This window comes from Amia ocellicauda, chromosome 12 (genome assembly GCF_036373705.1).
Source record: "Amia ocellicauda isolate fAmiCal2 chromosome 12, fAmiCal2.hap1, whole genome shotgun sequence".
NCBI classification, from domain to species: Eukaryota; Metazoa; Chordata; class Actinopteri; order Amiiformes; family Amiidae; genus Amia; species Amia ocellicauda.
This window is the reverse complement of record NC_089861.1, coordinates 8761819-8776210: the sequence shown is the minus strand read 5'-3', so window position 1 is coordinate 8776210 and position 14392 is coordinate 8761819. Positions and strand designations below refer to the sequence as shown.

The following is a 14392-nucleotide window of genomic DNA, read 5'->3' as shown; positions in this document are numbered from 1 at the left end:
CTTTGTTTGAGGTAATTTGTTAAACATTGGAAGTGTGGAAGCTTTTCCATACAGAAATGGTTATTCAGCAAAGGAAACTGCCTCGTCTGTGTAATACTAGGAGTGAGTGTGAAAATGGATAACGCAGATTGGTATTCAGTGCTTTATTTTTCAAACAAAACATTGGATAACATTTACAAAAGTGACATCTTATTTGAAATGCCTCCTGACATAAATACATTTGCAATTAATTGATTCTGAGAATTAAAAAATCATCAAACATATTCCATGTGGTGTCAAGTGCAGAAGTGTTAGACATTAGTGGAAATGTCAGTGGGTAGAAATCAGGGACACACTTCACACAACAATCATGCCACAGTCACTGTTCCCCGTCAGATAAGCTCGTGTCCCTTCAACCTGGTCAGTGCAGTCAGCCAGATGCATGATGGGAGAACATTCTACCTACACATATTTCAATCCTACACATCGTAGGTGCATACTGTATGTTAGTGAGCTACGCTACTGCTCTTTAGTAATTACAACTTAATAATCATTTTGGTTATGAAAAACTGCACTATTTATATTGGTATGCAAGTTTAACCCACTGACCTATAGCTTCCTGTCAAATATCACCAAGCTATAGACCAAGAGACTTACGTTACAGTTATGTGAACGAACGTTTTCAGCATGTCTTGCAAGTCTTATGAAGGAACAACAATAAAAAAAACACCAAGTAGTGAAGTATGTATGTGCAGCATCTTTAGGATGTATTTTATACACCTTTAATTGCACTTGATTAATTTACAATTTCTTATAAGGTCATTTACAGCTCACTTTAAATATTTAAAAGCTATTTAAAAGCTTTGCCCTTCTGAACAACCACAAATACATGGCAGGACAATATAGCTCAAGATCTGAGAAACAGAAACAAGGAAAAACATGTATACTGTGATTTGTATGTGGCTTTTTTTTTTATACGGAAAATATTGCATGTGGCTTAAAATGTAAGTGAAACAATAAAATCAAGAATACCTTTGGGTTTCTTATTGGAGTTTCTCAATTTTTTACATGGTAAACACATGGTTTACTTAAATTAAAAGGGTTGTAAAATGCAATGGAACAAATCCTGTCTTTAATCACATGCAGCAATTGAGGCCTTCTTAATGGATGATTAACTACTATTTTTCCATTTTCCCCAGGAATGTATTTTATCCGAGTGATCAGAGATTTTTTTAATTTTTTAAATTTTTAATCAAAGTAGGTGTATTAGAGAATTCCAAGTAGATATGAGTGAGCTATGGACTAATGAAAAGTACAACAATTTTACCAAGTCGTATTCCAGATTGGAATAGTGTATGTTTTCAGCAGATTAAATCTTTTTAGTAAATTTTTTAATCATAGTTCTGGTTAAAAGTTAAATTTTGAAAACAACATGCAAAATGACTCTTCCCTCTGGGAGCCAATTGTGCAGTGGCAACTTTGCAAGCCTGGAACTAAATTGAAGAATTAAAGTTTCCTTTGGCAGATGATATGTCCGCTTTTCAATTAGTATTCATATTTTATCAGATTAAAAACAATACGTATGTTTTGTTACTAATGAAGCCTGAATAGAATAAAATGACAAACACTAATTTCCAGCATGGAAAATAAAATATGAATCCGTGTGGTTCAAAAAGGCAAATGTGCATCTAACTTCACTTTACATGTCTCTATACATCAATAAATAAAGCCAAAGTCTCCATAACCACAATGAACAAGGAAACAACAATAGCCAATATGAATAGAACTGGGAATGTTGAAAGGAAGTAATGCCAAAATGTCACAAAATGTCATTGTATCATTTCATCATCATAACAAACAAGCACTTAGACTAGGACCTGAACCAAATCAAAATTGTAATACACAACTGAATTACAGAAATTGGCATGTAGGTAATAGGTAATTCAGTGAAAACTTAAGATACAGACTTAAAACTTTTTGTTCTCATTATACACTGGCACTGCACAGAGAAAAAACTTCGCTGTAATGTCTGCCATTTTGTTAAGCTTTGGCTGCACGATGACAAAGTCATATTGGTTCTTGTACAGGGTAGAATCATTTGCATGTTTTGTTTTTCCACCCAGTTTTTTACTTCTGGCTAAACCTGTAAATATATAAGTGTCAGCTTTTCTGGTTTTACTTTACTTTGTGAATTCAAATGTTTGGAGCTTGTAAAATATGCTCATTTCCATCAGTAGAATTTGAAACTAGAGATTTCAACATTACAACTGAAGCTGTTTCGTTAACGTTTGTATATGCAACTGAATTGAGATATTATACATATATGAGAGTGAGAGAGAAAGAGATTTAAAAACACAAAAATCAGACAAAATATAACATTTCAGAGTTCAGATTCCCTGCACTAACATGATACAGGTGCACATATATATGCTCTTTCAGCATTAAAATGACATACGTAGCATACTTGTGAGTAACCTTAAAATACTGAAAGTGGTTATCTACCGATTATTAAAATTTGTGTATTTAGAAAAACTAAGATGTAATGGTATGAGCACGGAAATGTATTTCCTGCACAAAAATCTAAAATTAACTGCAATTTTTTTTTTTTAATAAAATTAGATTTTTTCTTCAGTAAAACTATGTTAAATATAAAGAGACTACGTCTACAAAATGGAAGCTGGACTGCCCTGTAGACAGTCGTTTATCCCGTGGCCTGGGAATTTACAGTTTTATTTTACAATTGGAACGCATGTTAAAATGAAACTAATAAATTAAATCATACAAAAATATAAGCACAATTTTGGAATATTTATATATATATTTATATGACTTTATTAATTGCATATTTTGAACAGTTCAACTACACACCAATCATTTCAAAATCCACAAGATTGACTTTATTCATTAAAACTTTCTATAACCTTAAAATCAATTAATTAAGGTAAGCTTTCAATAAACTCTAATGACTTCTTTGAAAATTATCAAATTAAAGCTTCTACGAGAATAACCAGAATACAGCGAGGCTGGGGCTTCAGTGAGCTCGGCCCGCAATCTGTGAAACACAGTGTTGTCCCGACAGTCAGGCAGCGCAGCAGTTTCATTGGTCCCGTTGTTAACCCTAGCTATCCTATTTTTCTCCAGTACTCACTGACCCCTTCAACAATTGCTCCATTACCCCTGTTTAACTGAGGAAGTAAAGACATTTCTAGATTTTAACATATACTGACCAGAAAAAAAGGATTCTTTGCAAACAAACTACTAGAATTGTACAGATATAGGTGACAAATGATACAGTTTGGATCAGAACTGTGAAGTAGCTGGGCTGGAGAAACCACTGACACTGAAGGATGCAAAAAGAAACCCCTAGAGCAATTGATTTTAAATAGCAATAGACTACGGTTTATGAACACATTTTGTTCTGCAATTAATATACTGTAAAACAATTAAACTTAAAAATATTTCTTCATAAATGAGTAATGAAGCTGCAATTGCTCATTTATTTTAAGAGGTTCTGGAGACCAACTTTGCCTTTGTTGTTAAAAAAAATAACCCACCAAAAAGCTAATTTGCAAGATATCACACAATAACAAAAAATAAGTGAAATGTGGCCACAAAAGCAAGACTTTTCCAAGTTTTAGGATGTGTGAAAAGCAAATCAATATGCTCTGACTCATTATGTTTGTGATATTTCAGGGTGAGGTTTTGCTGAAAATCTTAAAAAAAAAAATAATAATAATAATTAAAATAAATAAATATGCTATAATTTGTTGTCTTTTTTCCAAAACAACATATATTAGCTATATAGTCTCAGCTTTTCTGGACAGTATGCATAAAAAAAAGTAGTAAATCAACAATAATGGAAAGGCTGTCAATGTAATGATTTTAAAATCTCATATGTAACAAGTATTCCATTTGAATTTTAGATTTTGTGTATATGCTCTTTTTGTATATGCTCATGTATATATGCTCCTTTTTTGCAAGTAAACAACACAAAAGATTGAACACTTACATCCTAATGGTTAACACCTATGTCTTTTACACAACACACCAACCCTGCTCAGCAAACCAAACTGTTACAAACACTGTGAGGAATTATCTACAGGCCCTGAGATTTCCTTTTCCCCCCAAATCAGACAACAAGGCAAAGAACAAGGTAGGCCTTGCTCTGTAAGTGCTTCTGTGCGACATTGTCATTGTAAAGTCTTTATATTACTCCATTGTACAAGAATCAGCAGAAAGTACATCCATTTTGGATTTGTTTTCCTCCAGTTAAAATGTGTCATGATCATACATAGCTAATATAGCACGTTTCTCACGAATAACACTGCTTGTCCAAAGTTTGAAAAGAAAAAAGATGAAAAAAAAAAAAAAAGCTTCCTCGAAGCCTGGTCAAGTGTTATCTTGGTGAAACAGGAGCACTCGAAAATGCGCCCGAATTGCGTGGCGACTGCAGAGACATGGAGGGAGATGAAGGAGACAGCTTGCGGGGACTGCTAAGGTCTCCATTGTGTAGCTTCCACAGAAGTTCTTCATTCTCCATTGACAAGCGCTTATTCACTTTGGACTCTTTCTGCAGGGATTCCTGTAACACTGCTTGTTCAGTTGATAGTTGCCTGGAAAGAGAGAAGCATCAGTGAAATCTATTAATTATTCTCTTTCATACTAAAAATAGAATTAGATACAGACTTTGAAATTCGCTTTATTTCATAGACCACATGAATATAGATATTATGGAGATTTATAATGTAGTCAATTTTGTGAAGATAACCTGAAGTCCCCTGCTGGTGTAATTTGCAGCTGTTTGCTCAGTGTGGTCCATAAGACAAGCACGTATATACAACACACAGTCTGTACACTTGTTTATTATTTCAGATTTATTTCCTCTTGTAACTCAATTGGAAAATAAAATGTTCCCGACTGACCGGTGACCCTAGAGAACAGAGGACACTTACAAATCCTCCAAGACTTACATTCTTCAGTCATACCAACAGAATAGAAACAGGAGCTTAGACACAGCACCCACCGATACCATGCATGGCTAGGATTAACGGCTGTATGTAAGAAAGCCATCAATCTATTTCAGTCCTCCATCCCTTTTCTCTAGCTCCCAATACATATAAATAATCAAAGTAACCCCGAACTAAGAAGAATATAAGATAAGCTAACTGACACTTTACAGTTACAAAGGAAATCAAACAAAAGGCCTGTACAGGTTGTTGGAACAAATGGCCTCGAACAGTAAAGAGAAGGCACTACCTTGATAGTGCTGCATGCCGATCCATCCTTGCTTTAAGTTCTTCATTTTCTTGCTGGACCTTTGTAAGGCATTCGTCCAGCTTCACATTTCGTTCCATCTGTGGAGTAATCGAAAGCCACATCAGTCTCAGGAAACACTTGATCCAGCTAAATACAGTTAATTCACTTTTTTTCTAATGGAACATTACACAATAACAGAACACTTAATTGAAATACTTGGAAATCCTTGTGGTACTGATCATTTGGTTAATTTTGTCTAATTTCTGTTCTTTTTTGTATATTAGGGAAACAACATGCACTTCAACAAAATGTTATAGTTAAACTTTAACAATGAAAAATGTTTCCAGTAAGCAAGGGAGTGGTTGCCAGTCTGAAAGCACTTTCACCAATAAAAAAAGCCTAAGACAGACAAATGAAATAAAAATGATCTATGTCTGAAACTACAAGAGACTCCCAAGTTTATAGTTGGCAACACAAGCCAGGGAAATGCCAAAGAGACATGATTCTTGGTGAAATATGGATGATTTCGTTATTATAATAGTATCCGATTGCCCAGGTGAACAGTACTGTTGTTGAAATACACAATGTTTACTATTATAAACACTGAAAAAGGTTGGCAGAATCTGACTGAGAACTATATGTTCCATATGAGAGCAATCATAATCTTAAGTCTACAGACAAAAGTTAATTCCAGCACCTTCATAAAATGATGAATTAAGTATTGCTGAAACAGGAATTAACATTCAATCCTATCAAACTGTAGCCCTGTACCAGCAGGCTATTAAAATGTCAAGGATTCTCTGGAGTATGAATACTTCTATGCATCAAAATGGATCCAAACATGTCTAGGAACAGATGCCTTAGTTATTAAAAAAATCTCTGCTTTCAGGCAAAATGTCAACGTTTTTTCTCCAGTGTTGACAGTTTGGAATCAAGAGACATCACTTTCAATGTTTTTTATAGCTTTAGATTTTTCCTGTGAAAGCATTTGTAATCTCTGCAGCATCAAATAAATAAGGCTCAAGGAAAACAGCTTGTTAAAACATGACGTATTGACAAGGATAACTGTCTAGGATGAAGTTTACAATGAATGTGTAATGTGCTGCAGAATATTGCTTTTTTTTGGTCTGTTTGATTTGCTCCTCCCATCCCTCAATACCACTTTTACAAACAATACTGACCAGAGCTTCCATTTGTATTAGTTTCTTATCCTTTTCGTGTAACTGCTTGGTCTTGATATCCACAACCACCTTCAGACTTTCCAGTTCCTGTTCCAGATACAGCGTGTGGGAGTCCTTCTAAAACGGAAAACAGAACATTTCACTACCCTGGGATCTCGAAAACAGCCCTAAGGCTTTCGTCAAATCTCTTTTTCACATCCTTGGATACATTCCTTTCTGTGAAAGAACAAAGCAAACAACAATGAAGAGAGAACAGTCAATCGTAAGTCAGGTACAGATTTGAACGCTACCAAAAACATAACATGTTAATATATGAGCTGAATTTAGCAAGAAAAACAACAAAACATGTACAACTGAATCTTGAACTCATACTCTAAGATAGTGGTTCTCAACTCTGGTCCAGGGCACCAACTCCTCCTGCTGACCTTTATAACCAAGGTCTTAATTACTTAATTTAATAATTAATGTAATTAATAATTTGCCTGATCACTTGAATTCCTAAACTTTGTATAAACAATTAAGCAAATGAATGGATCAATTAAGGGTTGGATCACCAGTACCACTGGTCTAGGAGAAGACTATACCCTTCAAAATATGGGAACTTGACACACTGGCAGTGACAGATTATTCCTCACAGACAATACATGTGTGCGAGTGAAGCGCTCCAGGAACAAAATGTCTGTCAAGCACACAACGCAGAGAAAACAACATGCAACAAACAACACACTATCTACCTGTAAACACAGTAATCAAGGAGCTTCCTGTGAGATCCAGCAGAGGGCAGTATACATTACTGTTGGATAACTACACTATCGAAACCTGGATGACTTTTTGAAAATTACTTTCATGCTTGAAAAATTAGCAAGGAGATTTATTTTAAAGGGAAAAAGGCAAATATCCGGTAGACGTGTTTATTATGATTATCTTGGCACAGACAAGGATCTTTTTGTAGTCAGATTATTTTGCTAGGCGGAACTGGGCTTGACCAACTCTGAATACATGAAGGAGTACTAGCAATTATCAAGATCACGTTTTGTACAGGAAGAGCTTTGTTCCTATCCTGAAAGGAATACTTTCCTAACACTTTTATGAAAACAGGGCTTCTGAGAGAAATGTGGATCCCCAGTAGATCATATGTGCTCTAGGACACACATCTCAGTCTTAAATCATTTGAATTTAAAAAATGTATATTAATTTCTGTCGTTAGACACACATTACTTTAAAAACTTGTCACCAAGCAAATTATTAAGAGCAATAAAAACTCTTTGAGAGGGGAATGAAAAAAAAAAAAGGTTTTGTCAGATTATTTCTTGAGGATGAGTAATCAAATCTAAGATGTTACCTGGTTCTTATCAGCCAAAGCTTTCCTCCTTTCTCCTTCAGCTTGTATTTTCTCATGTAAAGCTTTATTTTCCGTCATTAGTTCTTGTATTTTTTCCTAAAAAAGCACATTTGTGTCATTTAACAAGTTATGTTGATTTGACCTACCATACCTAAACCAAACTGTCTGGCGTAAGCAAAAAGACATCAATAGGCTCTCCTTTGGTGGTAATAAAAATGATTTGTGGTTGACCTGGGACCTTTGTACTCAAAAGGGCTAGAACATCTGGTAAAACAACTACTTTCCTAATCATCTTTACATGCTTTTTCCCCTTAAATCGGATACATCACATCTAAATCAGTACAAGCTGCAGAAATAAAAATGTAAATAATTAGTTTGGAAAAGGTTATATTTCTTGCTCTCACTGAGATTATGAAACAGTGGGAACTTAAATTACTGCTGCCTGTTAAAAACCTCAAATGTCTCCCAATAGCCAAATATGACGTAAAAATACAACCCTCCCAGATTTGTCATTTAAGTTTTAATTAAATGGTAATCTATTTCTGAATTGGTAATGATTATGTGGAGTAGAAAACTCAGTTCTGCCTCTTTTTATTAAATCAGGTTTTCATTTAAATTCCCTCTTCCCCCCCCACTAGCTTACACATAGTGATGATTCAGTGTCCTTAAATGATTTTTCAAGAGATTGGTTTTCCAACTCATTGCTTTTCTTTAGTTCTGAAATAAAAAATAAAAAAACAAGATCTATGTTTAGTAAATGGATATACATATATAGACAGATACAAAAGAAGTGCTCAGTGCAATGTAGGATTACTCTGCATACATGCTCTTGTTAAATTACTGTTTGAAGCCTCCTAGTTAATGACTCAAACTGTTGTGTTTACTGCTATGGAGAGTTAAGCCATGACTTGGTATCAAGGCAGTCATTTTAGATAATCAATAGATTGTGCACATTCATTAATTGATTTGAAAAAATATACTAACACACCTAGCATTTATTAAAAACATGTATATCGTACAACGTACAGCTGTCATAAGAATATTAAAATCATACTCCAGAAAACAAAACCTGCCTTCAAAGGACGATTCATGCTGCTGTTTCAAAAGCTCAATCTGCTCAGAATGGCTTGCTTGGAGTTCTTTTCTCAGAGTTTCATGCTTTGAACTTAAATCGTCAACCTAGGAGGTAAAAAGAAGGGCTGTTAGGACTGAGAAGATTGTTGAATTTCACTACCTGGGAACCCAATTTATAATTGTAGATTAAAGTATGTTAAGAACCTTGTGACTATAAGGTAACACAATAAACATTCATCCCCATTTCCATTATTTTTTTTGGCATTTAAGAACATGGATATGTCAATGAGCCGCAGTGCCACTTGGAATGACTTGAATGTTGCAGGACTCGACTGATAAAACCAAAAGCATGACTAGCGCTAAACCATAATAACAATAAACATTGTATGTAATCTGGGATGTCAACATATGAGACTAAATGCAGTACAGCATGAATAGTATATTATACTCTTCTAGGCATACTATTATGAATCTAATTAAAATGTGTTCAGTATATTTGTGATCGTATTGAACACCTCAATGTTTGTATTGTCTGTCATTTCCACAGACGGCTATATGCTATGTCACTATACATCCGCTGAAGCTGCTGATAAATAACTTGGGTGATTTTAAAGAATGGAGCAGGTTTCAACACGCTGTCTTCTGTGAGAACTATAGCCATGACAGAATAATAGTTTTCTGTTGCGGTTAAGGCAAACCTTACAATTGACTATTACAATCCCATAATTGACTATTATGAGATGCATCAGAGTATGTGCTGCAAAGACTGCAACAATTACACCTTCATAAATCACTGTCATTATTATTATATATTTTCTTACTGCTTTGGTAGGTACTGTTTTGAAGATTCCTTCCCCCCCCTCCCCGACCATGCAATATTAAAGGGAGAAGCCAAGGGAACACTTTACATCTTCCAGACACACTTTAATCCAGCTGTAACCTAAGTATAGAAATCAATGTGCAATATGTTTTAATTTAGAAAGAATATAATCCACCATCAGACGTTCATAATATCTGTAGTTACTCGAGTACATATGGAATCCATAAGGACCTTTAATATTGGTTTTCAAATACTAAAGCATAACTATTTATTTAATAGATAACAATTAGGACAGAACTAGAGCCTGCATTAACATTAACTGCATGTTCATCCTGGGTGCTCTGGCCATGACAAACCTGCTGCTGTATCTGGGCCTTCATCTCATCTGCCTTCTGCTGGTAGGCCTCATGGACCTTTTCCCACTCGGCCGAGTAGAAGCTCCTGAGGCGCTCCTCCAGCTCGGTCAGCTCGGCCCGGTGCTGGTCCTGCACCTTCTGCAGCACCACCTCGTAGGCCACCCGCAGTTCATCCTTCTCCTGCTCGAGCTTCTCGCACGAGGTGGCTGTGTTCACTGCGCAAGAAACACACACCCGTCACCCTTAGCTGTTACTCTATCACAACCACAAAGCTCAAGACCATCGTCTGCATTGATTTTGTCGAAGGTGTTTTCAGAAAGTAATGGCGATGTTTGACAGCTTTCGACGTGCAATAAGTTCGGGTTTACTAGCACTCACTTATCGTCCCTAAATAATAAGACCAGTTGCAGTGTATGTAGAGCACAGATTTTTTTTTGTTATATTAATTTGCAAATTGACAAACACCTTTATCCATATGGCTATAAAATCAACTACAAAATTAAAAACATAAAAGTGAATAAAACAAAACATTTGTATATATTAGTTAAATTAATAAAACCTGTGGCAGTCATCTAAAACTGGTGACAGTAGGCATACTTTAGTTTGGTAAATGGATCATGTTTTAAACACAATGGACAGGAATAATACTATCACACAGTGCACATTCAAGTGTACTTAGGGCTGCAAGATAAAACGGGGGAAGTGAGGGTGAAGAGGCAAAGGTGATCGTTGACAGGGCTGACAAACTGCAGAGAATTGAACTACTCAACAGGCAACGCGGAGTTTCATAAAAACAAAATTGTGTGCTCTGATGTATTTTGGCAAGATAGCATTTAGTAACTGCACTACAGTACTGGTGTGAAGAACATTACCACCAAGGCAGGGGAATTATTTTTACATAGATGTAACCACAACAAAGGAAACTTCACAAAATATTTAATGTATACAGCTCAGTCCCAATTAATATTATTCATTCTATGACTGAAATGTTCAAATCTCAATGTTTACTGCTTGGCAACACTAAAAACATTTACAATAAAATAACCTGTTCATTAAAGAGTTTGTAAACAAAGTTACATAGCCATCAAAACTATGTCAGACTTAGTTTGTAATTGCATTTTAATGTCACACCAGGTCAATGAGATATATTGGGCAGAACGGTAGCGTTACTAGACATACTGCAACATGTGTGATCATGTTTCTTAAATTCCAGTATAATTTCCTTAACTTAGCATTGAAAATTACAACTGCTCTCTCAAACAACTAACCAAAGGAGCCAAAATCAACAAACAGTAATTTAATGTCTTTTCTATTTGATATGTGAGGTAACAATGCATCAATGACTTTCATGGAACATTTTATTTAATTTCTATATCTCATAGCATATTGGTACACTAGATTTACTAAAACACTTTTCAGTTGTTTGTCCAGATCCTCATTTTCCTGCATACACACTCAATGTTTTTCAATGTGTAACGTGTAATTTTGTGTAAATAAGTGGTCTACCCTATATAAAATATGGCCTAGAGAATATGTACATTTACACTAATACAACACTATTAATGGAAAGTAGAGTTCAAACAAACTTCATTTTGGATGGTTTTAATGAATAGATCTTTTCCTTCTAGGTTTTGCAGTTTTGCAGGTTTTTCAGATATGTTAAGCAGCTGGTAGACTTAAGACAATGTTTCCCCCTTCATGCTTATTGAAACACAGCACCAAAACAATCTAGATATTGGGGAGGGCACTATGAAACAAATTTAAATAAAGTTAACCCCCGAGGAGCATATTTTAACATAAGGTTGCCAGGCCTTGACACTCAATTTGTAAATGTCTCTGATCACATTGATAGACTTTAACCCTATATTGCAGGAGGGGCTGGTGTGAATGTGGCAAGACCAACCATGACTGGCACTTTCTGCACAATTGATTGAGTGCTGCCAGTGTGGGGTGTGCTTAAGGAACCAGAATTTTCTCAGCATGTGACCCTACCAGGCACCTGTGTTATTACTGCACTCTTCCTCACCACTGTCCCTGGTGTTTGTGCTGTAAACTCACATTGTGAAAAGAAGCAGATGGCTTGGAAGCACAGATACAAATAATGCCTGCATCCCCCCCTGCATTAGGCACAGGGGACAATGTAGCGAGCCAAATTGGGCATTAAAACAAACCACAATAATACCAATACCAAAAATGTTTTAAGGAAGAAGAAAAATGCAAAAAGCTTTAATAAACTAATTATATTAAAAGAACCGATTCAATTAAAGCATTATTTAGCACTTGGATAAAACAGGCCATGTGCCCTGCCTGCCTATATATGGTGCTTCTGCCACAGCACTATCTAGGCAATATCTTTGAGGGGCTGTTAAAGACATGAAATGACCTATGACAATCTGACACTCAGCTCCAAGTGGGGTGATCCCTCAATCAGGGATTCATGAACTGTGCCAGGAATAAACTAAATACTGTTTCACCTTCAAACAGTTTGCTGACAACAACTAGGACATCTGCAACAACAGTATCACAAGTGAATCCTGAGAGGTTACTTTATAAATAGATCTTAGAGAAGAGACCTTTGTAGATTTATTTATTTGAGTAACTGGTATATTTTGCCAAGTTTCTTGAATTTCCATATTGACTATTTGCAGTTGATAATTAGAGGAGAATCAGAAAATATCTACAGACGTTATGCAATGCTGTGGCTCATAAAATCAGTCCAAAACAAAACAATCACCTTAAATACCCAAGAAAGCTCAATAAAATGTTATATTAACAACAGATTTCACAAAGTTTTTTGTAATTAAACAGAAGGGAAGGAAACACTTATGCCTTACAAGGCTAAGAGCATTGAAGTCATACTGCTAGAACTGTTGGATTTCTCTTTGTTTCTAATGTCTTGAACTTTCATTTTGAAAAGAAAGAAAAAAAATGTTCTGGTACATTTTGTTTTATTGTTATTTGTAAATAACAGTTCTATCACACTCACTATTTTTGCCACAACTAACTTACGCCCATTCTAGGACAACCACTAGTATTGCCTTGCTGCTTCTGAAATGCAGCCAAAGCGAAGTTTTGCAATAGATTTTCTACCCGGGGTGGATTTAAAGCTGCTGGCTCCAGCTCAAGTGATGACATAACTGGAACAGCTGTTTACAACATTCTCAACTTAAAACATATTCTTACTAACAATGGGACAGGTGGGGTTTGAGGATTACTTAAAATCGTCATTTACAAACCCTGAAATAAAATCTCCCATGTCACTTTGAGATATCAATGAACAAAAGTAATGAATCAAAAGTAATATTTAATAATAATAATCCATCTCTCAAAGCAAGCCCTCTCCAAGTCCAGTAAATTAGATGGGCAGCTTCAAAAGCTAGCTGAGAGTAACGTACAATGTGGGACTTTGAAGATAAAACAGGGTTATGACCTTCAGCATGGTCCAAAATAATCCTTATGTAATCCCTTGGTTCTATGTGTTTAAATTAGTTTCTACTTTTATAAAATGAAACCTTAGTTAAAATGTATACCAAGATTTTCAGAACTACACCATGTATGGGTGTAAATTCTGCATATCAATCCAGTCAATTTTCCATTTTGTGATAAAATTCTTATCTATGCTCGTAAATAGACTATACTTCCAAGATACCCAACATAACAGACTAATTTATTTAGAAAGGTGATGTAGAAAAGGCAACTACAACAAGTTACAACATTTACTGAGAAATGTAAATACAAAAACTCTGCTATCCCCATATTGCAGGTACTCAAAGGCTAAGGTCTTGTGCACTTGAAAACTATTCTTTTACAAAGACGCCAAGGTTCACAGTTGTATAAAGCCATTTGTTACTCTTTATTGTGGACCCACACCTAAATGTATCAGCTTAACTTTTGTCTTCTTTAAGAGGCTAGTGAAAGCACCTATCAGTTTATTAGCACTACACAAACAATTGCAAGTGTTTGGAACAGACACTGTGGTCACCTCAGTTATTTAAGTTATTATAATACATAGTTTCAAACTAAAAATAACCATGTTTCCTTTATAAATGTTGTTAAACATCTCCAAAAACTTTAACAAAACTCAATAAGAAAGTTCAATAAATAAGTAGCATTAACAGAGCAAATTAAATATATTTCTCCTTCTCTGACTAAAATGACCAAATTGGGTGTGGTGAATTTGATTGCCAAAAACATTCAGATGAACCGAGAGATTACATTACTGTTGAATTAACCATTTTAAAGGCAGTAGTAAGATTAAAAAAACTTAAATAAAGTAGAAATACCAACCACAATTACTTTTTTTTATTATTATTAGTGATTAGAGAGGATGGATAAGGAACATAGAAAACTAAATGCTGCATTATGGTCTTATGATCACTATCGG

At 35.2% G+C, this 14392-nt stretch overlaps 1 protein-coding gene across 3 annotated transcripts in view; it reads right to left on the bottom strand.

The window, feature by feature from the left end:
• Nucleotides 1-128: 128 nt before the first annotated feature.
• LOC136764313 (microtubule-associated tumor suppressor 1 homolog A) overlaps nucleotides 129-14392 on the bottom strand; it is a 94793-nt gene continuing 80529 nt past the window's right edge. For all 3 annotated transcript variants that reach the window (XM_066718256.1, XM_066718255.1, XM_066718257.1), the window contains 7 exons: nucleotides 10009-10223; nucleotides 8832-8937; nucleotides 8402-8475; nucleotides 7759-7854; nucleotides 6417-6533; nucleotides 5236-5333; nucleotides 129-4592 (listed from right to left, as the gene is read on the bottom strand). In XM_066718256.1, coding sequence (XP_066574353.1) covers nucleotides 4376-4592; nucleotides 5236-5333; nucleotides 6417-6533; nucleotides 7759-7854; nucleotides 8402-8475; nucleotides 8832-8937; nucleotides 10009-10223 — 923 coding nt within the window. In that variant the 3' untranslated portion in view covers nucleotides 129-4375. The remainder of the gene's footprint in view (nucleotides 4593-5235; nucleotides 5334-6416; nucleotides 6534-7758; nucleotides 7855-8401; nucleotides 8476-8831; nucleotides 8938-10008; nucleotides 10224-14392) is intronic.